Source organism: Ovis aries, chromosome 10 (genome assembly GCF_016772045.2).
Source record: "Ovis aries strain OAR_USU_Benz2616 breed Rambouillet chromosome 10, ARS-UI_Ramb_v3.0, whole genome shotgun sequence".
Lineage (NCBI taxonomy): Eukaryota > Metazoa > Chordata > Mammalia > Artiodactyla > Bovidae > Ovis > Ovis aries.
This window is the reverse complement of record NC_056063.1, coordinates 30,027,773-30,048,598: the sequence shown is the minus strand read 5'-3', so window position 1 is coordinate 30,048,598 and position 20,826 is coordinate 30,027,773. Positions and strand designations below refer to the sequence as shown.

Sequence of the window (20,826 nt, the reverse complement as noted above, 5' to 3'; positions counted from 1 at the left end):
TGCTTAATTTCTAGGTTTCTGTTTGTTTAAACACTTTAATGTTTTGTTTGTTTTGGTTTGAGTGGATTTTTATTTATGTATTTGGTTGTACTGGATCTTAGTTGCATCGTGTGGATCTTTAGTTGTGGTGAACTCTTAGTTGCAGAATGTGGGATCTAGTTCTCTGAGCAGGGACTGAACTTAAGCGTTGGACCGAAGACAGAGTCTTAGCCACTGGACTACCAGGGAAGTCTCTTGTTTTAATATTTAATATCTAATATATGCGAGAAAGTTTTTCTTGGAAGAAAGCTGAACAGCTTTGGAAATTGGAAAACTTCTAGAACCCTAAACCAGGCAGGTGAATTTTAAAGAAGGATAGAAGGGATCGATGCAGTCAGTCATAAATTTGCAAAGTTTCACTAAAAAATGGAAGGAAGGAGTCTTACATTTCTTTTCCCTCCCAGAAAAATGGTGTTGACAGGGGCCACAAACCTTGGCTGAATGGAACCAAATGGCACTATTTGCATTCACACAAAATCAATCCCCAGTTTTAAGACTTCAATGTAAATCAAAGAGGAAAAAAAAACCCAAACACCATTGCCTCCAGACATCTTTTTAAAATAATTGTATGAAGCGACTTAGCAGCAGCAGCAGCAGCAGCAGCAGCAGCTGTTGTAAGGGCAGATGACTGTACTGGTCCCAGGCACTCAAGGTCAGACCTCCCAGAGGGCATTCACCTTTATTGGTCTAAAGATAGCAAACATTCAGCACCTGCTTCTCTGTCTCGCCCACATCTCACTGGCATCCCTAGGGCCTGGCAATGGTCTTCACTTGATGTTCAGCAAGTGGGTGGATGCTGTATGTCCACGTGGAAGATACTGGTGTTCAGAGGGTGCTTGGTGCAGTGACAGGCAGAGTAGGCATCCAAAAAATATGAGGAAATGGGAATGAAAACATGGGCGTGACCTTCAGGAGGCTACAGGCAGGTGAGCACGGGCACTAGGTCCTGCCTCCTTCCTGGGAGGCAGCAGTGGGTTGAAGTTTCCGGGGGAGGCCTGTGTGCGTGTGTGTGGTGTGGTGCAGGACCCTCAGAGGGGGCTGCAGTTCCTCTGTCATTGCTTCCTTTTCCGCCACCATCTTCCCTGCTGGGGAGGGCCACTCACCTAGGGGACCTTCCCGAGGAAGTTTCCATGGTCCCTCCACTTTTCTGCATTCCAATGTAATTTATTTTTAAAATCAGACTTTTGAATAAAATTAGACCCTTCCTCTTCCATTATGGTGAACACTTAAAATTATATTTACACAAACTTCAATTAAAAGCCAAATTCCAGGCCTAAGCTATTGGCAACATTCCCTTTCAAAAGAGATATGAAGTAAATTAGTTGAGCTGATTAAAAACACCTTCATCAAAGTAGAACTGTTGGTGCCAACAATATTGAGCTGAATTATTGATTCCTTTTTTTTTTTTTAATAACAGGTGGTACATTAGCAGGGAAGAAAAACGATTCCCCTTCCTCTCCTGCCCATCCCCTTTTTAGCTTCACTTTGGGGATAAGAAGGGACACTGATCTACTGCTGGCAATCGAGGAAAGGGAGGTGATGGAACAAGGCAGGAGCGCACGAAGGCAGAGGATGAGGCCCAGGTTAAATGAGAGAAAGGAAAAGGGGACGTGGAGACCGCAGGGAACAGAGGTCAGACGCCTTAAGGAGGCGGCTGTCCCCGCAGAGGGGCGGACACCTTTACCGGCAGCCCGGCCCCGGGGGACCTCCAGGCCACAGCCACGAGCCGGGCGGGCGCGGGAAGCGCGCACGAGGGCGTTCCCGCTACCGGCCGCCAGAGGGCGCGTCCGGAGTCGGCGCGGGGCCGGGGAAGGGAGGAGGGGAGCCGCGGAGACGGGTCAGCCGCGGCGGCAGGGGCGGCGGCGGCGGCAGCGGTGCAGCTCCGCTCCCCGCGCGTCTCCAGTCCCCGCGCCCGTATAGGGAGCGCAGCCCCGCCGCCGGGATGCTGCCGCCCGCCCGCCGCGGCCGCCGCCTGGCGCTGCCGGCACTGCTCTCGCTGCTCACCTGCTCCCTGGGTAAGTAGCGGGCGGCCCGGGCGCGCACTGGAGAGGCATGGGCTCCCCGGGTGCAGCCGCCCGCGCCCCGCTTCCGCGCCGGGGAGACGCCGGGCGGCCCAGCCCTGCCTTTCCCCGCGGGCGCCCGCGCCCCGCCGTCCCGTCCCCGCCGCGCCCGCGGCGGCAGCGCCCCCTCCCGGCGTCCCGGCCGGCCCCGGCTCCCCGGGACCCCGGAACCCCGGGGTGCGCCTGGCTGGCCTCTTTCGACTCGCTGGGGTCCCGCCGCCGCTCCGGTTCGACTCGCGTCTCCGCGCTTCCTTCCGCCGGGAGCGGGCGGCCGGCCGGGCCGCGAGGGCGCGGCGCCCACCCCCACAGGAAGCGCGGAGTGAATGTGCAACTGCGAGAAACTTTGGAGCGAAGGAAGCGGCGGCCGCGGGCCCGCCCCCCTGCCTTCCGCCCGCGTCCCGGCGGCCCTCCGCGCCCGGCGCTGGCGGCGGAGGCTGGAGGCGGGCGGGCCGGGTCCGCGGCCCGGGCTCCCGCGCGCTCTGGCCCGCATCGCCCGCGCGGTCGCCCAGCGGTGCACCCCCACCTCGCTCGGGCTCCCTGTGGGGTTATCGCCGACCTGCCCGGGCCCCCTAGGCTGGGATGTCCACCCGGCCCCAGCCCCTTCTACCGGATCCTTGACCGGGAAGGGAGGACCGGGTGCCCGGCTGGGCCTCTGGGTGTCGGTTGGGGCGCGGGGGAGGCTGTAGGGAGTCTTCCGAACCCTGCATCTTCCTGGGGAAGAATTAGAGAACTCTGCAAACGGTGCTTGTCTGATGCTACTGTGATGCCCCTTCCCTTTTTTTCTTCCGTGTTCCTCGCAAGAGCATGCCCCCCCCACCCCCATAAAATAATGTGATAAAAGTTAAAAAAAAATCATTGCAATTGACTTTCATGGTTGAGGTGTGTTCAAGTTTGAAACCTTGGAGGAAGAATATTCCTTTTAGCGTTCTTGGGGTTGTTGTCATCACAGACTTTTTGTTTCCAGCCTAAGAGGCAGTGATTTCAGATTTTTAGAAATGGCAGAATGGTGCGATTTCGGAAAAGACGTAGCGTCATTGTGCACTGGTGTTTCGGTAGCCCACCGGAACCTTGGCAGCCGTTTCTACTTGGACTTAAAACTCTCGGAATAAGGACCTTGACTGTGTACCCCTGGCCTGTCTATAGCAGTTCAGTAAGTGTGGGAAAAGCCAGTGAAATTAATTGGTAATTGTTCACACGCCTGATTAAGTAACAATGTAATTAAAAATATTTGGGCACCTTGGGCAGCGAAGGCTGTAATTGACGGTGGGGGCGCTGCTGAATTTGGCGGGGATCTGCTTTAGCAGGAGTGCATTGCTGGGGTGGGGGGCGCCCGGAGAGGAGGGGAGGTTGGAGGGACTATGAGACTCCCGGCTGCATCAGTTGGCCTGGTGCCTGGACGTTTTGCACCTCACCAAATGGGGTGGGTGGGAGCTGAAATTGGCGTTCTATTTATAGCTCTGCACTTTGTAACTGCTCTACTGGGAATGCAATATTTGTGTGTAATATATTCACTATAGGGGCTGAAGTGCACACTTGTGTTGCTCTGTGGATCTGTTTTTCACTGCAGGAAAGGGAATGTCAGCACTTGATAATATATCACCGGACATTCAGAATGAACTGAAATGTCCACATGTTCTTAAAAGATGTGTTTTAGCCTTGTGAAGTTGTCAGATAAGCACAATATATAAGACATAAAACCTATTAAAAGGTCCCTGTGAAACATTTGGTTTTGTGAAGGGGATTTCATGGGTTGGTATAGACAGGAAGCTGTGTTCTTCCAAATCTGAAGTAAATCATGAGTTCTTTTTACTACGTTCTGCTTTGATGTTGTGGAAGGACACGGAGAATTAGAAAGGTGTGGTACCCAGCCTTCGTGTGTCTTGAAATCAGGGTTCTTGGACTCTTGTTGAAATGGAAGACATGATAGGAGTTCCAAGGCATGTCAACAATTCAGACAGTGTAAAAATACCTGAAATATTCCCTGATCAGGGGACCTGACTGTGTGTACTTTAGTTCTCTCCCAAGCGTAGTGTACTCACTTAAGCTTTCAGAGAAGTCGACAAGAACATTTATTTTAAACCCAGATGGTTATACAGACAAAAGTCACTGCAACTTCAGTTCTAAAGTCCAGAGCCAAGACTAGACTCAGATTTATTCACGCTTCTGGGTCAGCCACTATGTGGCTTCTCCTTGCTTTGACTCTCAGTTTTTTTCCTATAAAATGGAAGGCATAGACTCGATAAAATGCTAGAACTTTGCCATCTCTTACGGTGTCAACTGGTTTTCTTGTGGCAGAGTCTATCCGTTACCCTCCAAACCCTTAGTTTTTTAACTTCTTAGGGGTCCCCAGGGACTGGTGCTAGGCTGCGCAGCAGGAGATAAATACCTGGTGAAGCTAAAACCGTCCCCCCCAACCCCCCACCAGGGAAAAATTGTCCTCTACAAAACCGGTCCCTGGTGCCAAACAGGTTGGTGATCACTGTCTTAGATAATCAGCAGTGTTATGGACTGAGTTTTGTCCTTCAAATACATATATTGAAGCATTGATCCTCGATACGACTGTATTTGGAGATGTGCCTTTAAGGAGATGATTAAAGTGGCTCTGTTGTAAAGAATCTGCCTTCCTAGGCAGGAGATCTGGGTTTCTTCCTGGGTCGGGAAGATTCCCCTGGAGAAGGGAATGGCAGCCCACTCCAGTATTTTTCCTTGGAGAATCCCATGGACAGAGGAGCCTGGTGTGTTACAGTCTGTGGGTTCACAAAAAAAGTGGGACAGGACTTAGTGACTAAACAACAAGGTTGAAGGAGGTCATAAAGGTAGGGCTAATCTAGCAGGACTCTGAGTAAAGAGGTAGAGACTCCAGAAATGCTCACAGAGAAACGGCTGTGTGAGGACATGGGGAGAGCTCATCCAGCTTCAAGCCAAGTACAGAAGTCTCAGCAGAAACCAACCCTGCTGTCTCCATGGTCTTGGACTTCTGGCCACCAGAAGTGGAAGAAATAAGTTTCTGTTGTTTAAGCCCCCTGCCCACCCCCGCCCCCCACCCGCCGCCCATAGTTTTTATTATGGCAGCCCTAGCGCCCTTGTCAACAAAGGGCCATCTAGTCAAAGCTACGGTTTTTCCAGTAGTCATATGTGGATGTGAGAGTTGGACCATAAAGAAAGTTGAGTGCCGAATAATTGATGCCTTTGAACTGTGATGTTGGAGAAGACTCTTGAGAGATCCTTAGACTCCAAGGAGATCAAACCAGTCAATTCTAAAGGAAATCAGTTGTGAATATTCATTGGAAGGACTGACGCTGAAGCTGAAACTCCGGTACTTTGGCCACTTGATGAGAAGGACTCATTGGAAAAGACCCTGATGCTGGGAAAGATTGAAGGCGGGAGGAGAAGGGGATGACAGAGGATGAGATGGTTGGATGGCATCACTGACTCGATGGACATGAGTTTGAGCAAGCTCCAGGAGTTGGTGATGGACAGGGAGGCCTGGCGAGCTGCAGTCCATGGGGTTGCCGAGCCCCTGAACTGAGCAGACTGATAATACAGGGGGTGAGGGGAAGGGTGGAGGAGTGGTGGTGGCAGCAGCGTGTCCGGTGGAACGACATTTCCAGTGGCCCTTGCAAACGGGTAGCCAGTGAGCTGTCTGCAGGGAGTTCTGAGTGTGTCTCTTGGTAAAGTTTATTAAAAGTGACTGACCCAGCCGTGGTGCAGGCCTTCTTCCGTTTCCTCCTCCTTGTTGCCTGTTATGTGAATCTGATGACTGGAGCTACAGTGGCCTTCCTGTGACCATGAGGTGACCTTGAAAGCAGAAGCCAGTAGTTACAAGGGTGGAGCAGAAAGGATGGTACCACCTGGGAACAGGTAGATTGAAGCACTGTGCCAGCCCACCCTTGCCTATTTCCACACATGTATTGCGTGAGATAACAATCTGTCTTGTTTAAACCTCAGTTGTTGGTTTGTTTTTTTTTTTTACCTACATGCAGCCAAACCTAATTGTAATTGATATATCTGTGAAGAAGCTTATTTGAACCAATGATAATAAATAGTAACATTTATCTTTCTTATCCCTGTTTCTACTGAGTCAGGGTTATATTTCTTAGTACCTGCCAAAGTTAGGGATGATTTTCCACGCTGAGCCAGGTCTTGCTTGGATTCTTTTCATGGCAGCGAATCAGACACGTTAGGACCCCAAGAGTCACACCTGGCTCCAGGTTGCTTTGTGTTCTTCTGTTTTGGATTTTTAAGCCCTTCTCTTATTTCTTCAGCAGTACTCGGATAATACCGGCACAGATTTTAACTGTCTGGGTGGATTCTTTTTGTTGTTGGACGCCAGGCTGGTGTGGCCCCCGTGGTCACCAGCTTGACCCAGGAGTTTGCCTGTAGCCAGTAGTCAGGCTCTTGGGATGAGGGGGTGGAAGCAGAGGGAGGAAGAGCAGCTGTGTCAAATGGGGGTGGAGGAGGGGAGATGTCCTGACCCTTGTGCTCAGTTCTTCTGAGGGAAACACTGTGGGCCTGGTACTCAAGTTGTAATTACTGACCTCATTTGGACCATTAAGGGTCAGCTTTTTTTGCTTTTCTTTAGAAACATTATTTATAATAGTTTGCAGATGTTACAGATTTTTTAGCTCCTTGAGGCAGTACCAAGGGCTTCCCTGGTGGCCCAGATGGTAAAGAACCTGCCTGCCAGTGCAGGAGACCTGGGTTTGATCCCTGGGTTGGGAAGATCCCCTGGAGAAGGAAATGGCAACCCACTCCAGTATTCTTGCCTGGAGAATCCCATGGATGGAGGAGCCTGGTGGGGGACTACAGTCCATAGAGTCGCACAGAGTTGGACATGACTGAGGGGCTGAGCGCACACACACACCTTTCCCAGTATAAAGGAGAAGTCGCAGTTGGCGTCAGGGATTCATTAGATCTCTTATTGATTGAGAGTCTCGCTTAAGGCCACGTCTTAGAGGTCTGATCACTAAGCTGCTTCCAAAGGAACCAGGTAAGTGCTGATTTGAACTACCAGAACATGTTAGTAAGTTTTACATAGTATCAAAGGGAAAAACTGGACTCAGAGTTTCTTCATCTGTTCAGAAGGTGTTGAGCATCTAGTATGCGCCAGACGCTGGGGTTGTTGCAGGAAGAACCCGATCTAGCCTGTCTCTACTCTCATGGAGCTTGTAGTCTCAGAAGGGAAGGTGACATTGAACAGGAGCCACCAAGGGCAGGACTGCGGTCTGCCCAGTGCTGTGGAGTTGTCCAGGGTGCTGTGACAGGTGTTTCAGGGACATTGTTCCGTCGCTCAGTCGTGTCCGACTCTTTGCGACCCCATGGATTGTAGCCCTCCAGGTTCCTCTGTCCATGGGATTCTCCAGGCACGAATATTGGAGTGGGTTGCCATGCCCTCCTCCAGGGGATCTTGCCCACCCAGGGATCAAACCCTCTTGTGTCTCCTGCATTGCAGGCGAATTCTTTACTGCTGAGCCACCAGGAACTGATGAGGCTTTACTGGAAATCTGGAGCTGAGGTTCTCAATGGGGAGTGGGGGTGGGGGCGGTCACTTTGCCCCCCCCCAGGGAATCCTTGTCCATACAGAGAGATTTCAGGACTGTCACAGGGGGTCGTTTGGCAGGGGTGCTGCTGAGCAACCCAGAGTGCCATGGGGCATCCCCTCCCCCCCCAAAGAATCAGCTTTCCGGTCCAAACCCGCAGTAACTCCAGGCTGAGAAGCCCTGACGTTTCTCAAGACAGGGCTGTGGAGCTCAGACCTGAAGGGGAAGCAGAGCTCAGCTACCATGGGGAGGATGGAGGGGGCCAGGACAAGGCTCTGGCTGGTGGCAGCTGGTGGAGAAAGGACGAGACTGGACAGGGGAGGGGGCTGGAAGGCCCACGGGGGCCTCGCAGACCAGCGTGGGGATTTTGGACTTGGTCCTTAGAGCAGTGGGGAGCTGTTGCAGGGCCATCATAGGGAGTGATGTGATTTGACTTAACGTGTTAAGAAGCTCAGGCTGGTGGTTCTGTCGAACAGGGATGGCCGGGGGCCGGTGTGGACGTGGGGAATGAGTGAGGAGGCTGCCAGAGTCAACCTGGCCAGAGCTGATTAAGAGTCAGAGGCTTGGTGGTTGACTGGTCCAGTGGGCAGAGAGGAGGGCCAAGGATGAGTCACAGGCTCCTGCTCTGAGTGTAGGTGGAGAGCAGAGCTGTTTACTGATACAGGAGCTGATGGAGAAGGACCAGATGTGGTCAAAGGAAAAAATTGTTTTATTGTAGTTAAATATATATATAGCAAAAAATGAATCATTTGAACCATTTTTATGTGTACAGTTCGGTGGCATGAAGTATCCAGACGGTTTTCTAAAGTTTGCTTTTAATTTTAGGGGGAGGCGAAGATGAGGAGTTCTGTTTGGACAGGTTGAATTTGGGGTGCCTGTAAGATGCTCGGGTACCATGTCCAGTAGCAGTGAGATCCACTGAGGGTCTGGACCTCAGAGGAGAGATCTGCATGAGAGAGATTTAAGGGGAAATCTGAGTTCATTTCTTTCTTTCTTTCTTTCTTTTTTTTTTAAAAGAAGAGAGCCTTGATTGACAACATAAACTTACTTAAACATTTATTAATACTAAAAATGTCTGTGTACTGAAATTGGAGAAGCAAACAGGCCTTATCTGTAAAGCTGATCTGATGTAGAGCAGCAAGTTTAACCAAAACGAATGAGTTAAAGTATCATCAAATACGATTTGAATGCATCTCAGCTACAGCAGTGCCAGTCTCTCCTAGGGATACAACTTACTGTCACTCCTAAAGGAATATTTTATGATCTTACAAGGTGATATGTTTTAGTTTACATCATTGCTTCCCATAAGAAGCTCAAGGCTCTTTACACATCACACTGAATTTATCTTCTCCAGATCCTCGAGGGTGGATAGGCGGGAGCTTGTTTGTCATTTATGAGATGAAGGGAGCAAAGGAAGATAAATGGCCAAACTCAGCTGGGGGAAGGAAAAAAAAAAAAAACGCGTTCTGTTCCTTTGAGTGGGTGTCGGACTTCAGCACGCATGGGAACACTTCAGGGTGTTAAAGAGTCTCCTTTGTTAAAATGCAGATTTCTGGGTTCCAGCTCCAGCCTTTTCTGATTCAGGAGAGCCAAGATAAGGCCCCGGGGATCTGTGTCTTTAACAAGGCGCCAGGTGAGTTGTGTCTGCTGGCACATTGCAGAACCCTGTTGGGACCATCCTGGCCCAGATCTGAACTGGGACTGTGACTGCACGTCTGTAGAATGTAAAGGTGATTGCTGGTTGCTTTGTCATAAGGTGGAGTAAGGAGCTGTTATGGGGAAAGCAGAGTGTGGAGGTGAGGCCTGATACTCGGCATTCAGGGGCTCTGCCTTCTTGGGAAGGGGATGAGAAACCCTAGAATTGGAACTCAGAAGTCTTCCTCTGGTTCCAGTATTGTTTGGCAGATTTATAGATGCTACTGGAGGGACTCTAGTACCTGGAGTGTGAGTCTCAAAACCCAGAGCAGTGGGCTGTTGGATCAAAGGTTTTTTTAGATGAGTTCCTGGAACGTCTCAGACTGTGGGCGCCATGGATTCAGCGGCACTGACAGGTGTGCTTTTGGGGACCCGTTTGTTTTGTGTGGCTGTGCTGGGTCTTCGTTGCCACACAGGCTTTTCTCTAGTTGGGGGCTCCTCCTTGTTGCTGTGCACAGGCTTCTCATTGCGGTGGCTTCTCTTGTGACCCCTCCCCGGCTTCAGAGCACAGGCTCAGTATTTGTGGCCCTTGGGCTTAGCTGCTCTGCGGCAGGTGGGATCTTCCCGGATCAGGGATTGAACCTGTGTCTCCTGCACCGGCCGGCGGATTCTTTGCCACTGAGCCACCAGGAAGCCCTGGGACCCACATTTTATTTTTTAGAACTAAGATACTAGAAGTCAGGCATAAAACGAGCCTGACGGTTGACTGCCGAATATTCTCCAGCAGCGTTAAGGGAGTGGGACGGAGCTCTGACCTCCTGTGTTTGCATGTTGCTCTCCTGGACCCCTTCCGGGTGTTCTCGGGGGTGGGGTGTGTGTGCAGGGTTCTTCTGCCCCAACCCACGACTCCGCCTGTGGACCCTGCTTATGACTTTGTCACCAAACTCTGAGTTGGAGTTTGCTTCTTTTCAGATCCTGAGTGGCATATGGGTTTTCATATCATCTGTTTAAATGAGATATGAATCAAAGAAGCAAAAGATCTTTTCTTTCCTAAAATATATAATTCTTTCCTTTTTCTCTCCCCTCACCCCTCCGTTTATTGTCCTTCCTGTACATATGCTAACCCTCTGGCATGTAGAGTATATTGGTCCTGGCAAATGTTGCTGCTGAGTGAGGGAAAGTCTGTGTTCCAGACTCCATTTCCCGCTGATTTCTGTGAGGAAACAGGGGACGTGTTTCAGATGGAGTGAGATCCAGTGTGGGCAGCCGGGGGCTCAGGCAGAAAGAAAGCGGGGTCTGTGTGCTCCCTGCCATGGGGAAGCCTCGCCTCTCCTGACTTCTCCCAACTGGCTGCATCCTTTGAAAAGGTTGGGAATCCCAAGGAACACAGTGAAGAGGTTCCCGACCCTGAATGTTCTCTACCTGCCATGGTGGTGGAATGGTGCTGGTGTGGTCCCCAGAGCAGGTGATCTCTTTTCCCGAGAGTTTGCTGTTTATATTTGGTCCCTGAGCAAAGGTCTCTAGCTCTTACATCCATCCTTCTCAGGTGCTCTTAAGGAGAGGGCTCAGAAAACATCTCACACGCCTGCCTTCTCTCTGCCTGGCCACGCCTTTCTGTCTCCTTGGCAGTTTAGTCCCTGAGATGTTGGGGTTCCCCTGCTTCCGTCTTGAGCATCCAGCTTTGTGGCTCTGGTTCCACCATGCCGCGGAGACACTGAGTGTGGAAACTCCTCTCGTGCCTCTGCGCTGAGCTGCACTGGGGACCAGGCCGCGATGAGGGTGTTTCCACCTGAATCCCCTGCAGCAGCTCGGGAAACTGGGAACCACGTTGAGTTTTCCCACAGTCTGCTCACCGTCCTTTATCCTGTAGCATCTGAATGGAGCCCCAGGCTTACCCCGTCGCTCGGATCCGAAACCTGGAGTCACCTACGCTCGTCTCCCCGTTGGCCCTTCCCTGCCCTCACCCACTCGTGGGGTCCATCTCCAAAGCTGGAGATGCTGCTGCTTTAACACCTCAGCGTGACTCTGGCTCCCCACCTGCTGTGCCCAGGAGTCACCTCACCTTCATTAGGTCCCTTAGCTCTTGGTGTCTGGCTCCATCACCCTCCTGGCTGGTGGCGTGTTGTTTGTCTCTCCACAGCCCACCCCACACGCTGCCTCTGGAAACTGGTCTCAGGCACACCTTTCAGCATGGCATCCCCCTTCCTAAAAGCCTCAGAAAGCTTTCAGTGGCACTCAGAGTAAAACCGGACTGACCCCTTTCAGGATGTGGCCCTGCCATTCCAGCCTCACCCCTGGCCCCAGTCACACAACACCCCCACCCTGTGCCCCGCCAAGGTGTCCCTGCCCAGCTCACTCCTCCCCGCCCCCCAGGTGCCCATGCTCGGCATGCTGGACTGTTGGACGTGCTTTGTGTGCAGAAGCCTGTTTCTGGGCCTCCTCCTCTTGTGCTTGGAGTCTCTGCTGCCTGGCGTTGAACTTGCTGCCCTGCTTGGTGCTTTGCCCTCCCTCCTTCTCAGGGACTCCCTGGGCGGCGGTGCCGTCAGAGGGCGCCCGTCGGCCCTTGGCTGTTGACACAGGACTTGTCTGTGGGGTTAGACCTCCTTGGGGAGCCGCTGCTTCGTCATCGTCACCCAGCTCCTAGCATAAAGCCTGGTGCTTTAACTCAGGCAGCCCCTCTTTGACTTTCTGTTGAACACGCGAAAGCATACATTAATAATGATACTGACAGTGGCTGCTCACACCCAGAGCCCCCAGCACGTGCCAGGCAGGCCCCATTCTGAGCCCGTGTGGTGTGTTGCGTGGGCTCACCCATGGGCTCTTCAGCTGCCTTGATTCTGCCCTTCTGGCCTCGGCCCCGCAGAGTCACGGGAGCCCCATGCAGGGTGCCCCCCGCCCCCACGTCTGCAACCCTGGAGACAGTGGCTCTGTGAGAGGAGCGTGAGGAATGCAGGTGCTTGGGCAGACGCCTTTGTTTCTGTTCCCTCTGCTGCCAGGGATTATCTTCAAAGCAGGGTGTGGGACCAGTTAAATTGGCTGCAGGCCTTGCATCCTGGAGTCCAGGCCCCTTTGGAGGAGCTGGAATTAAACCTGGAAGCCCTAGGGAGCCGGGTTTGCCACTGAAACCTGTTATGTGAAGTAGGTCACAGCAGAGAACGGACCAGGGGGAGCCCTGAGCCTGGGGGTGCCAGCCAAGGCTTCCAGGGCTGGGCTCTGTCCCAGACGGCTGGGGTGGGGGCCCAGGACCGCCTGGTCCCGTGGTGCTCGTTTATTTCCTCCACCGACACCTCCTGAGCCTTTAGTCCTGCTGAACCTTCACTAAACCCTTTCTGCCCATCCCACAGCTCTCCCATCCTGGCAGCTCTCCTCTGAGGGGGCCACTTAGCTTCTTGCTTTCCATGTTTGGTACTTAATTTGATTTCTGTGATAAAGGTTACAGGGGCAGTTTGGGAGGGTGAGTTGGCTAAGGGAACAAAGCAGAGACAGGAGGCTCAGGGGTCTTTTCTTGCCTGGGCTGGTCCTGCTTCCTCCCTCCCCTGGGGGGATGGATGGAAGACAGTTGATTAGTGTTGCTTAAATGCATCGGAATTAATTCCTCTCCCGTTTCTTACACTCACAGGGCCGAGGCTAGCCTATAAATCTCAGGCCTGGGATCGCTGTAAAATTTGATGTATCTCTCGGGGTAGGTGTGCTCAAACACATTCGTTGGCTTGAATTATCTAAAGTTATCACGAGAAAGGTCTTATTTCTATTGCCTGCCCTGATTTGCACTTTAAATATAGTTCCCTGTAGCTGTTACAGGAATGCATGTTGAAGATAGAAAAGGGAAAATTACTTTTTAAACAGCCGCTTGGCATAGAAGAGCATGATTTACATTTTAGAATATTTCTCGAAGTGTGCATTAAGGCCAAGCTTTCAAGAATATTTTTCCCCCCACTGAATCTGGAAATTAGTATGAAGCCAAACAGCAAACACTGAGCCCCTGGAAGCTACCCCTCCTTGCTGAGGTCTCTGCCTCCCTCCTGCTGTGGGAGAGTCCCACTCTGTATTCTTGTTGTGGTTGTCGAAGGTAACAGATAATTTCTGACCTCACTCGCTAATTTTTCTCACTTTCCTCCTCTGTCAGCACCGTTTCTCCTTCATTTCCACAAACTGCAAAAGCTGGGATTCTGCTGGTAAGGTGTTAGTCGCAGAGTTGTGTCCGACTCTTTGTGACCCGTGGATTCCTTTGTCCATGGGATTTCCCAGGCAAGAATACTGGAGTGGGTTGCCATTCCCTTCCCAGGAGATCTTCCTGGACTAGGGATTGAACCCAGGTCTCCTGCATTGCAGGCACATTCTTTACCATCTGAGACAACAGGGAAGCTGGTAGGAATTCTGTCAGTGATTCATCATTTTATATTTGGATTTGTTAATGAGATAGCATATCCTGTGCCTTCGAAATGCATTTGGTTCCTTGATGATTTCTTTATTTAGATTATGCAAAGATAAAACCAGCTAGTGTTTTTCTTAATATTCATCTAATGGGGATTATCTTTCCATGTTCTGATTTGCTCTTATGCGTGCAAGTAACTGCATTTCTTATGTTATTGCTTTAAATATTATATAATTTATTTCTGTCATGGGAAGAAGGAGTTTTTAATTTCACAGAGTGATGGGGAGAAATAAGTTTTGTTTGTTACTTGTTTTTAAAGGATATTTTAACTTTTTGTTGTCATTTAGTGGCTGAGTCATCTCCAATTTTTTGGGACTCCATAGACTGTAGACCACCAGGCTCCTCTGTCCATGAGATTCTCCAGGCAAGAATACTGGAGTGGGTTGCTATGCCCTCCTACAGGGGATCTTCCCGACCCAGGGAATGAACTACATCTCCTGAATTGGCAGGTGGATTCTTCACCACTAAGTCACCTGGGCAGCTGGTATATTTTTTGCAGAGAATTAAAATCTAGTTTACCCTTCCCTCAGTTAATCCTTGTCTAAATAAGAGTATGGTGTTTTTATTCCATAAAGACAAGGAGGATTTGTGGAATTCACTTGATTTATGGGGAGCATCTTTCCTGAAGGTAATTCTTACTTTAAACAGTAACACTGTCAGCTAGCATTAGCTGCTTGTTTATGAAAGGTGATGTGTTAGTAGTATTTAGAACCAATTCGTACTAAAGACACTTTTTATTCAGTACAGAGTCTGTTTCGAAGGGTAAGGGCTTTTGTGTTGACACACTGTTCTTTTTCACAAGGCCACGTGGCCTAGGAAGAAAAATGAGGTTAAGACTAACCCTGCTTATTAGCTGAGGAGTCACTGAATTTGTTACACTGGGAAGGTTATTTTTTCTTGATAAAAGGAAATTCTAGTCCAGAGAGCTTTGACTGTCTATGCTTAGAATTAGGCATCCATGAGGTTGGGGGAGGGCTTCCCCTGGTGGCTCCATGATAGGAATCCCTCTGCAAAGCAGGAGCCACAGGAGAGTCGGGAAGATTCCGTGGAGGAGGGCATGTCAACCCACTCCAGGATTCTTGCCTGGGAAGTGCCATGGACAGACGAGGCTGATGGGCTACAGCTGGACATAACTGAAGCAACTTAGCATGACGTGCACAGGGTTTGGGGAGATGGATTTTTGAGACTCAAGAGTCCTGTGTTAGATGGACCACAGTTTTTATATCCCGTAGGTTGACACACTGTTTCGTTTTCTAGAATTCTGTGATGCTGAGGGGTGTTGACGTGTTGCAGCCTCCTTGCAAGATGTTTATTAATCCATTTTTGGGATCTTCTTGAGGGTTTTAAATATGTTTGCTAGTTTAGAGATAAGTAAAACAAAACCAAAATATTAAATACCCAGAAGCAGAATGTAAATGGTGTTTGATGTTAAATCTCTCCTCCCTTCTTAGAACTTTGTGAATGATTTGGGCTTTGCATTTGTCTTGGGGGGTGTGTGTGTGTAAAAAGTGAATTAAGCATCGATCTTAGTGACCATGAATTCAGTGGGGGCACTAAACGCCTTTGTTCTCCAGGGTTGGCGATGTCAGTGTAAAGAGACAGCCCTTAAATGGTGGTTTGGGAAGACTTTCATTCATTTGTTCACTTATTCGATAAATATTTATTGACTTTCTTCTGTGTGCTGCCCCTGTTGTAGGGGGAAAACAGTACATAAAACCACATTCCTGCCATCATGAAGCTTACATTAAACTAACATAGAAGACAAGCAATAGACAAATAGCTATAGACTGTGTCAGTGGTGGTAAGCACTCTGGAGAAGAATAAAGCAGTGAAGGGTGGGGAAGGGGTGTTGGGGTCCATGGGGGGTGGGGCACTGCACTCTCCAGAGCCTCCTACAGTGCTACCTGGGATCTCAGTGCCCACAGAGAGGTTCATCTGGATTTTACCTGCCTTCTGAAATGTCATCCTGGAAGTGGAAGTGATTAAACCACGTTAGTCGTTTGCTTCCGAGTGTGAATATGTTTTAGATTTGAGGCAGTGGATGTCTGGGGCTGTGGTGGGAGGATTCCAGGCATCAGGATGGGTGGTCCTGTCTCCTGCTGCTGAGCAGGGTCTTCTCCGTTGCCTAGAATCCTGTCCTGCCCGCCACCCCTGCACCTTGCACTCCTCTGTTGTTCCCTGGAATTGTCTGGCCATCCCTTCCTACCTTCTTGTTTTCTCTTGGGAATGCTAATTGGAGAAAGCAGACTCTATGAAATGCTTTCCTCTTAACCTTTTCAGGAGAAATGCACTGTAAACTTAAGGTATTATGGTTTTGTCTGGTTAACCATCCTGACTGGTTTATCATTTTACTTCCTATTTTCCACGTGTTACTGTCAGATTATTATTACTATTTTAATGTAGAGCCTAGATGTGTCTCTGGGGATATCTTTGTCTATTTATGGGCTCCGACTCAAGGTCATTCTAAATGGGGAATGATTCTACTTCCTCTCTCTCCCCTGGCACCGTGGCTTTAGCCGGGTTCTGGTAACTCTCCCCACGTGCCTGGAGCAGCCTCTACACCACAGCACTGACCCGAATCCGCGGAGGCGGACAGCTTGCCCCAGATTTCGCTCCGCTGCCCGCCGGGCTCTGGCAGGGATGTGAGAGTGGGAATTTGCACTTCTTCCCAGTGGAATCTCAGCAATTCCCCTTTGCTTTGGAAGGCACCAGAATTCAGGTTTCTAGGAAGTTGTCCTCTGTATGCCTCTGTCTTGTGGTTTTTAGCTACAGATAGAAATGGTATCCTCTTTCTTTAGATGTAATGTTTCCTTCGCTGGGCACCTGAGCCTGTTGACTTCACACCAGTGGATGCTCTTAGGTCTGGAGAAAGGTGGCCTTCGGTACTAGTTTGCAGCAATGCAGCTGCTTTTAAAACGAGCAAAATTTTATTCTGTTAAAGTATAATTTTTTTTTCCATTTTAAGCAAAACTGTTGAATATGAGAATGAATCTTAATTGCTGATTTTAATGTACAAATGTTTCTTATTTCTCCCTTCCCCCCAGCTTTTGCTTTGGTTTCTGAAGATGTGAAGAAAGAGGCCAAACAGTCTAAGGTACTAATTCTAAAATCAAATCTATTCTTGCGGTCTGAGATTTGTCTGTCTTTTCTTTAATGGGAGCTATAATGATTACATCTTTCAAAGAATTAATGAAATGTTGGTCAACATTGATTTTTGAATCCACAGCAGCAACTCACAGATAGTCTTGCTTAAAAAAAAAAAAACACCTTTATTAAGGCAGATCCACTTGGTTTTAAATTTTATCTTAAGAAAAAAGGTATTTGGATATGGAGCTAGACATTTTAGAAGTCTTAACTTGGATACTGTAGATTTTTTCTGGTCTTACCACGTCTTAGGTTGTTGTTCAGTGGCCCAGTCGTGTCTGACTCTTTGAGACCCCATGGACTTAACCTTGGACCTAGTTTTCCCAGCCTGTGAAACATGTGCTGTGTCGGGGTCACAAGTCCCTGAGTGCCCCTCACCGTGAGGTGACCTTAAGTGAGAGGGCATCCTGGGGACTGGCTGAGAGACCCCAAAGGTGACCACCAGGCTCCTTGGACAGTCAGAACCTGAAATGAAGACGTGGGGGACCCATGAGAAGGAACAGCATTTTTCCAAATCTCAGAGCTGCTCCTCTCCAATCAGTGGTTGCAATTAAGAACTGGATCTAAATTTTAGCATTTGGGGTTGCATTAGATCAGTTTAGCATTTGAGAAAGAGAATATTTTTTAAAATATGAGTTGTTTTTGTCGCATTAATTAAGGCTCAGTTGACTCTCTTTTTTACCCCACAATTAGTATAAAAGTGTTTTTAAATAGAATGTTTCTTTTACCAGCAGAATGTGATCTGTTCTAACAATACCATGGGTTTCCCACACAAGGGAACTGAGGAGAATAATTCCTTATGGTTTTATGATTCTTTATGGTTAATAAAGCATTTCAGACGTTTAATTCGGTTTGCTTTACTCAGTGGTCGTGTTATTGCTAAGCAAAGCAGATACTCACATACAGAGCAGAGAAAATACATGCCTAGAGAAGTGAGTTGATCGAGGTCACGTGACTATTAAAAGGTGAAGTCAGAATCCACACTTTCAGACTCCGTGAATTTTTCACGCTGTAATTTTGTATTACGCTACCCTGTGCATTGGCACGTGTTTGGCCGTAATGAAGCTCATTATGAATTTAAGGGTTATTAATAGGGATTTAAAATTTTGTATAATAGATTTAGCAATTATAGCATATACTTTCAAATATAGGTTTTTACTCATCTTTCCGAAAGAGGAAATACATATATTTTTGGCCTTAAATACATATATGAATATAAGCAGAGATAAGGTAAGTCCAAAGTCCTTGAAAAGTGTCATTAACCCCATCTGTGCTTGGCTACGGAGCCAAAAAGCCATTAATCCCCTGAGGAGAGGCAATGATGAAATGTCTACTGTAGCCCATGCCAAGGCTGGGAGATGGAGGAGAATCAATTTGTCCAAGGTCGTCTGAAGTCTGTCTGAGGATGAACCTGAGATAGGACTTAAGGCGCTTGACAGTAATCATGCTCACTGAGGTTGTCTTTGGCGTATCACGCTCAGCACACCTGGGAGCCGTCACTGCGGCCCAGAAGGCCGTCCTGCTCACCCCACTGCTCACTGCAGTCAAGGGCGCTGGTTCCCTAGAACCAGGCCAGTCCTGGTCAGAGCTGGGGGCCTTCCCCAAGCCACTCAACTTCCCTGGTTGGCGTCAGGAGGCTCCTCACGGGAATCCTGAGGTGGCCATCGTCCTGCGTCCCGACCGGGGCCTGCCCTCTGGCCCAGATGCGTCTCCTGGCTCCTGGGTCCCTGGCTCTGCTGAATTCTGGCCCACCCCCGCTTTCTGTGGAGCGTGCCCTTCCCAGCTCATGCTATGCATGGCCTCAGCCAAGCTCTGGGGTGACTTCGACCTGCCTTCCGTCCTGTGCTGGCCTGTGACACTGGGCCCTGTGGGACATAGGCGTGGAGCCAGGCTCTGGAGCCAGACTGCTGTGGTTCACGGTCCTTCTCCCACCCTGGCCCCCGGTGGACACACCCATGCCCAGTTCCCTCATCTGGAACAGGACTGCCCTCACAAAGCGGTTTTGAAGATTTTGTTGTGTGTCTGCCACTGAGAGCAGTGCCCATCCCTATTTACACGTTTACCTGCTGTGACAGCAAGAAAGGCCCCATGCAACCTTTCAAGAAGTTTCCAACACAGGGTGGCTGGGTGGTTGTGATCAAGCTGAAGATGCCAGTTTAATTCTTTACTTAAAAGGTTTCATAGCAAATTCTTGTGAGGCTTTTTTTTTTTTTTAATCTTCTTTTAATGAAGGATTTATAAACTAAGCATGCAAGTGCTATATGGATTGCAAGTGTTCAAATCTCTTGTGCTTTAAAGATAAAAGCTGTACTGAAGGTTGTCTTAGATCTGTGTTTTTCTGGCTAGGGTAGGAGCTGTCTGTGGGGTGGGTGCCCTGGTAGCAGATGTCTTTCCTGTCTGAGTAGCAGTTCCGTTGACCTAGAGAACTTTTGACAGTGAGCACGTTTTGATGGATACTGATGGTGTCAGAAACACACGGCAGAAGAGATAATAAAATAAACCATGTGTCTCTTCTTAGGAAGAATTAAGCCTTTTCACAAGGGAAGCTGGAGACAGAATTTTAAATGTTCTGTCAATTAGTTCATTTACTCCGATTTTCTTTCTCAAAGGGGAAATTAATGAAGACCATTTTGGTTCCATTTCAGTTCACCTAAATCAGACGATCCTTGGATATTTTATTTTTACAGTTTACCAATTGAGCTGTTTGAAATGGTCAGTCATTTCCTACCTATTGCATCCGGCAGTCAGAGCTGCAGTGCTTAATAACAGAAAGCTGTGGAATTTCAGTTGATTTTCTTTGGTTCTGCCAAGGCATCTGGCAGAAAGTCTAGTTCCTGTTCCAGCTCGGCTGCTGGAATCGTTGAGTTCAGGATACTTTTTATGTGCAGCTTCCGGTAAAGGTGGCTTTTGTTGTAGGAATTATTAATCCCTTTGCTGTTGCAGTTCAGTCACTCGGTCGTGTCTGACTCTTTGAGACCCCATGGACTGTAGCACACCAGGTTTCCCTGTCCATCACCAACTCCCGGAGCTTGCTCAAACTCATGTCCGTCGAGTTGGTGATGCCATCCAGCCATCTCGTCCTCTGTCATCCCCTTCTCCTGCCCTCAATCTTTCCCAGCATCAGGGGCTCTTCTAATGAGTCAGCTCTAAGCATCAGGTGGCCAAAGTATTGGAACTTCAGCATCAGTCCTTCCCATGAATATTCAGGACTGATTTCCTTTAGGATTCACTAGTTGGATCTCCTTGCAGTCCAAGGGACTCTCAAGAGTCTTCTCCAACACCACAGTCCAAAAGCATCAAGTCTTCTGTGCTCAGCCCTCTTTATGGTCCAACTCTCACATCCATACATGACTACTGGAAAAACCGTTGCTTTAACTATACCCTCCTTTGTCGGCAAAGTAATGTCTCTGCTTTTTATTATGCTGTCTAGGTTGGTCATAGCTTTTCTTCCAAGGAGCAGGTGTCTAATTTCGTGGCTGCAGTCACCATCTGCTGTGATTTTGGAGCCCAAGAAAACTAAGTCTGTCACTGTTTCCTTTGTTTCTCCATCTATTTGCCATGAAGTGATGGAACCAGGCGCCGTGATCTTAGTTTTCTGAATGTTGAGTTTTAAGCCAGCTTTTTCACTCTCCTCTTTCACCTTCATCAAGAGGTTCTTTGGTTCCTGTTCGCTTTCTTTCATCAGAGTGGTGTCATCTGCATATCTGAGGTTATTGATATTTCTTCTGGCGATCTTGATTCCAACTTGTGCCTCATTCAGCCTGGCATTTCGCATGATGTACTCTGCATATCTTTTAGCTTACTCTCAAAGTATGTTTCCATCTCATGATGCGAGTTCTCTGAACAATGCCTCTGGGGGAGGATTGGGCACGCATTACTGGAAGGTATAAGGCAGGAATGCTGGAAAGGAGCCGAAGAGCTGGATTCCAGGCCTGGCCTGTGGCTAGAATGGCTGTTAGATGTTGTGCAAATC

The 20,826-nt window shown here is 49.1% G+C and overlaps 1 protein-coding gene across 2 annotated transcripts in view; it reads left to right on the top strand.

Moving 5' to 3' along the window:
• The first annotated feature begins 1,866 nt into the window (after nucleotides 1-1,866).
• B3GLCT (beta 3-glucosyltransferase) overlaps nucleotides 1,867-20,826 on the top strand; it is a 112,390-nt gene continuing 93,430 nt past the window's right edge. The window contains exons 1-2 of one of the 2 annotated variants that reach the window (XM_027973624.2): nucleotides 1,867-2,054; nucleotides 16,754-16,803. In XM_027973624.2, the coding sequence (XP_027829425.1) occupies nucleotides 1,982-2,054; nucleotides 16,754-16,803 (123 nt within the window). In that variant the 5' untranslated portion in view covers nucleotides 1,867-1,981. Of the gene's footprint in view, nucleotides 2,055-2,499; nucleotides 3,250-16,753; nucleotides 16,804-20,826 lie in introns of those variants that run through there. The other variant, XM_042254819.1, reaches the window with a different exon arrangement.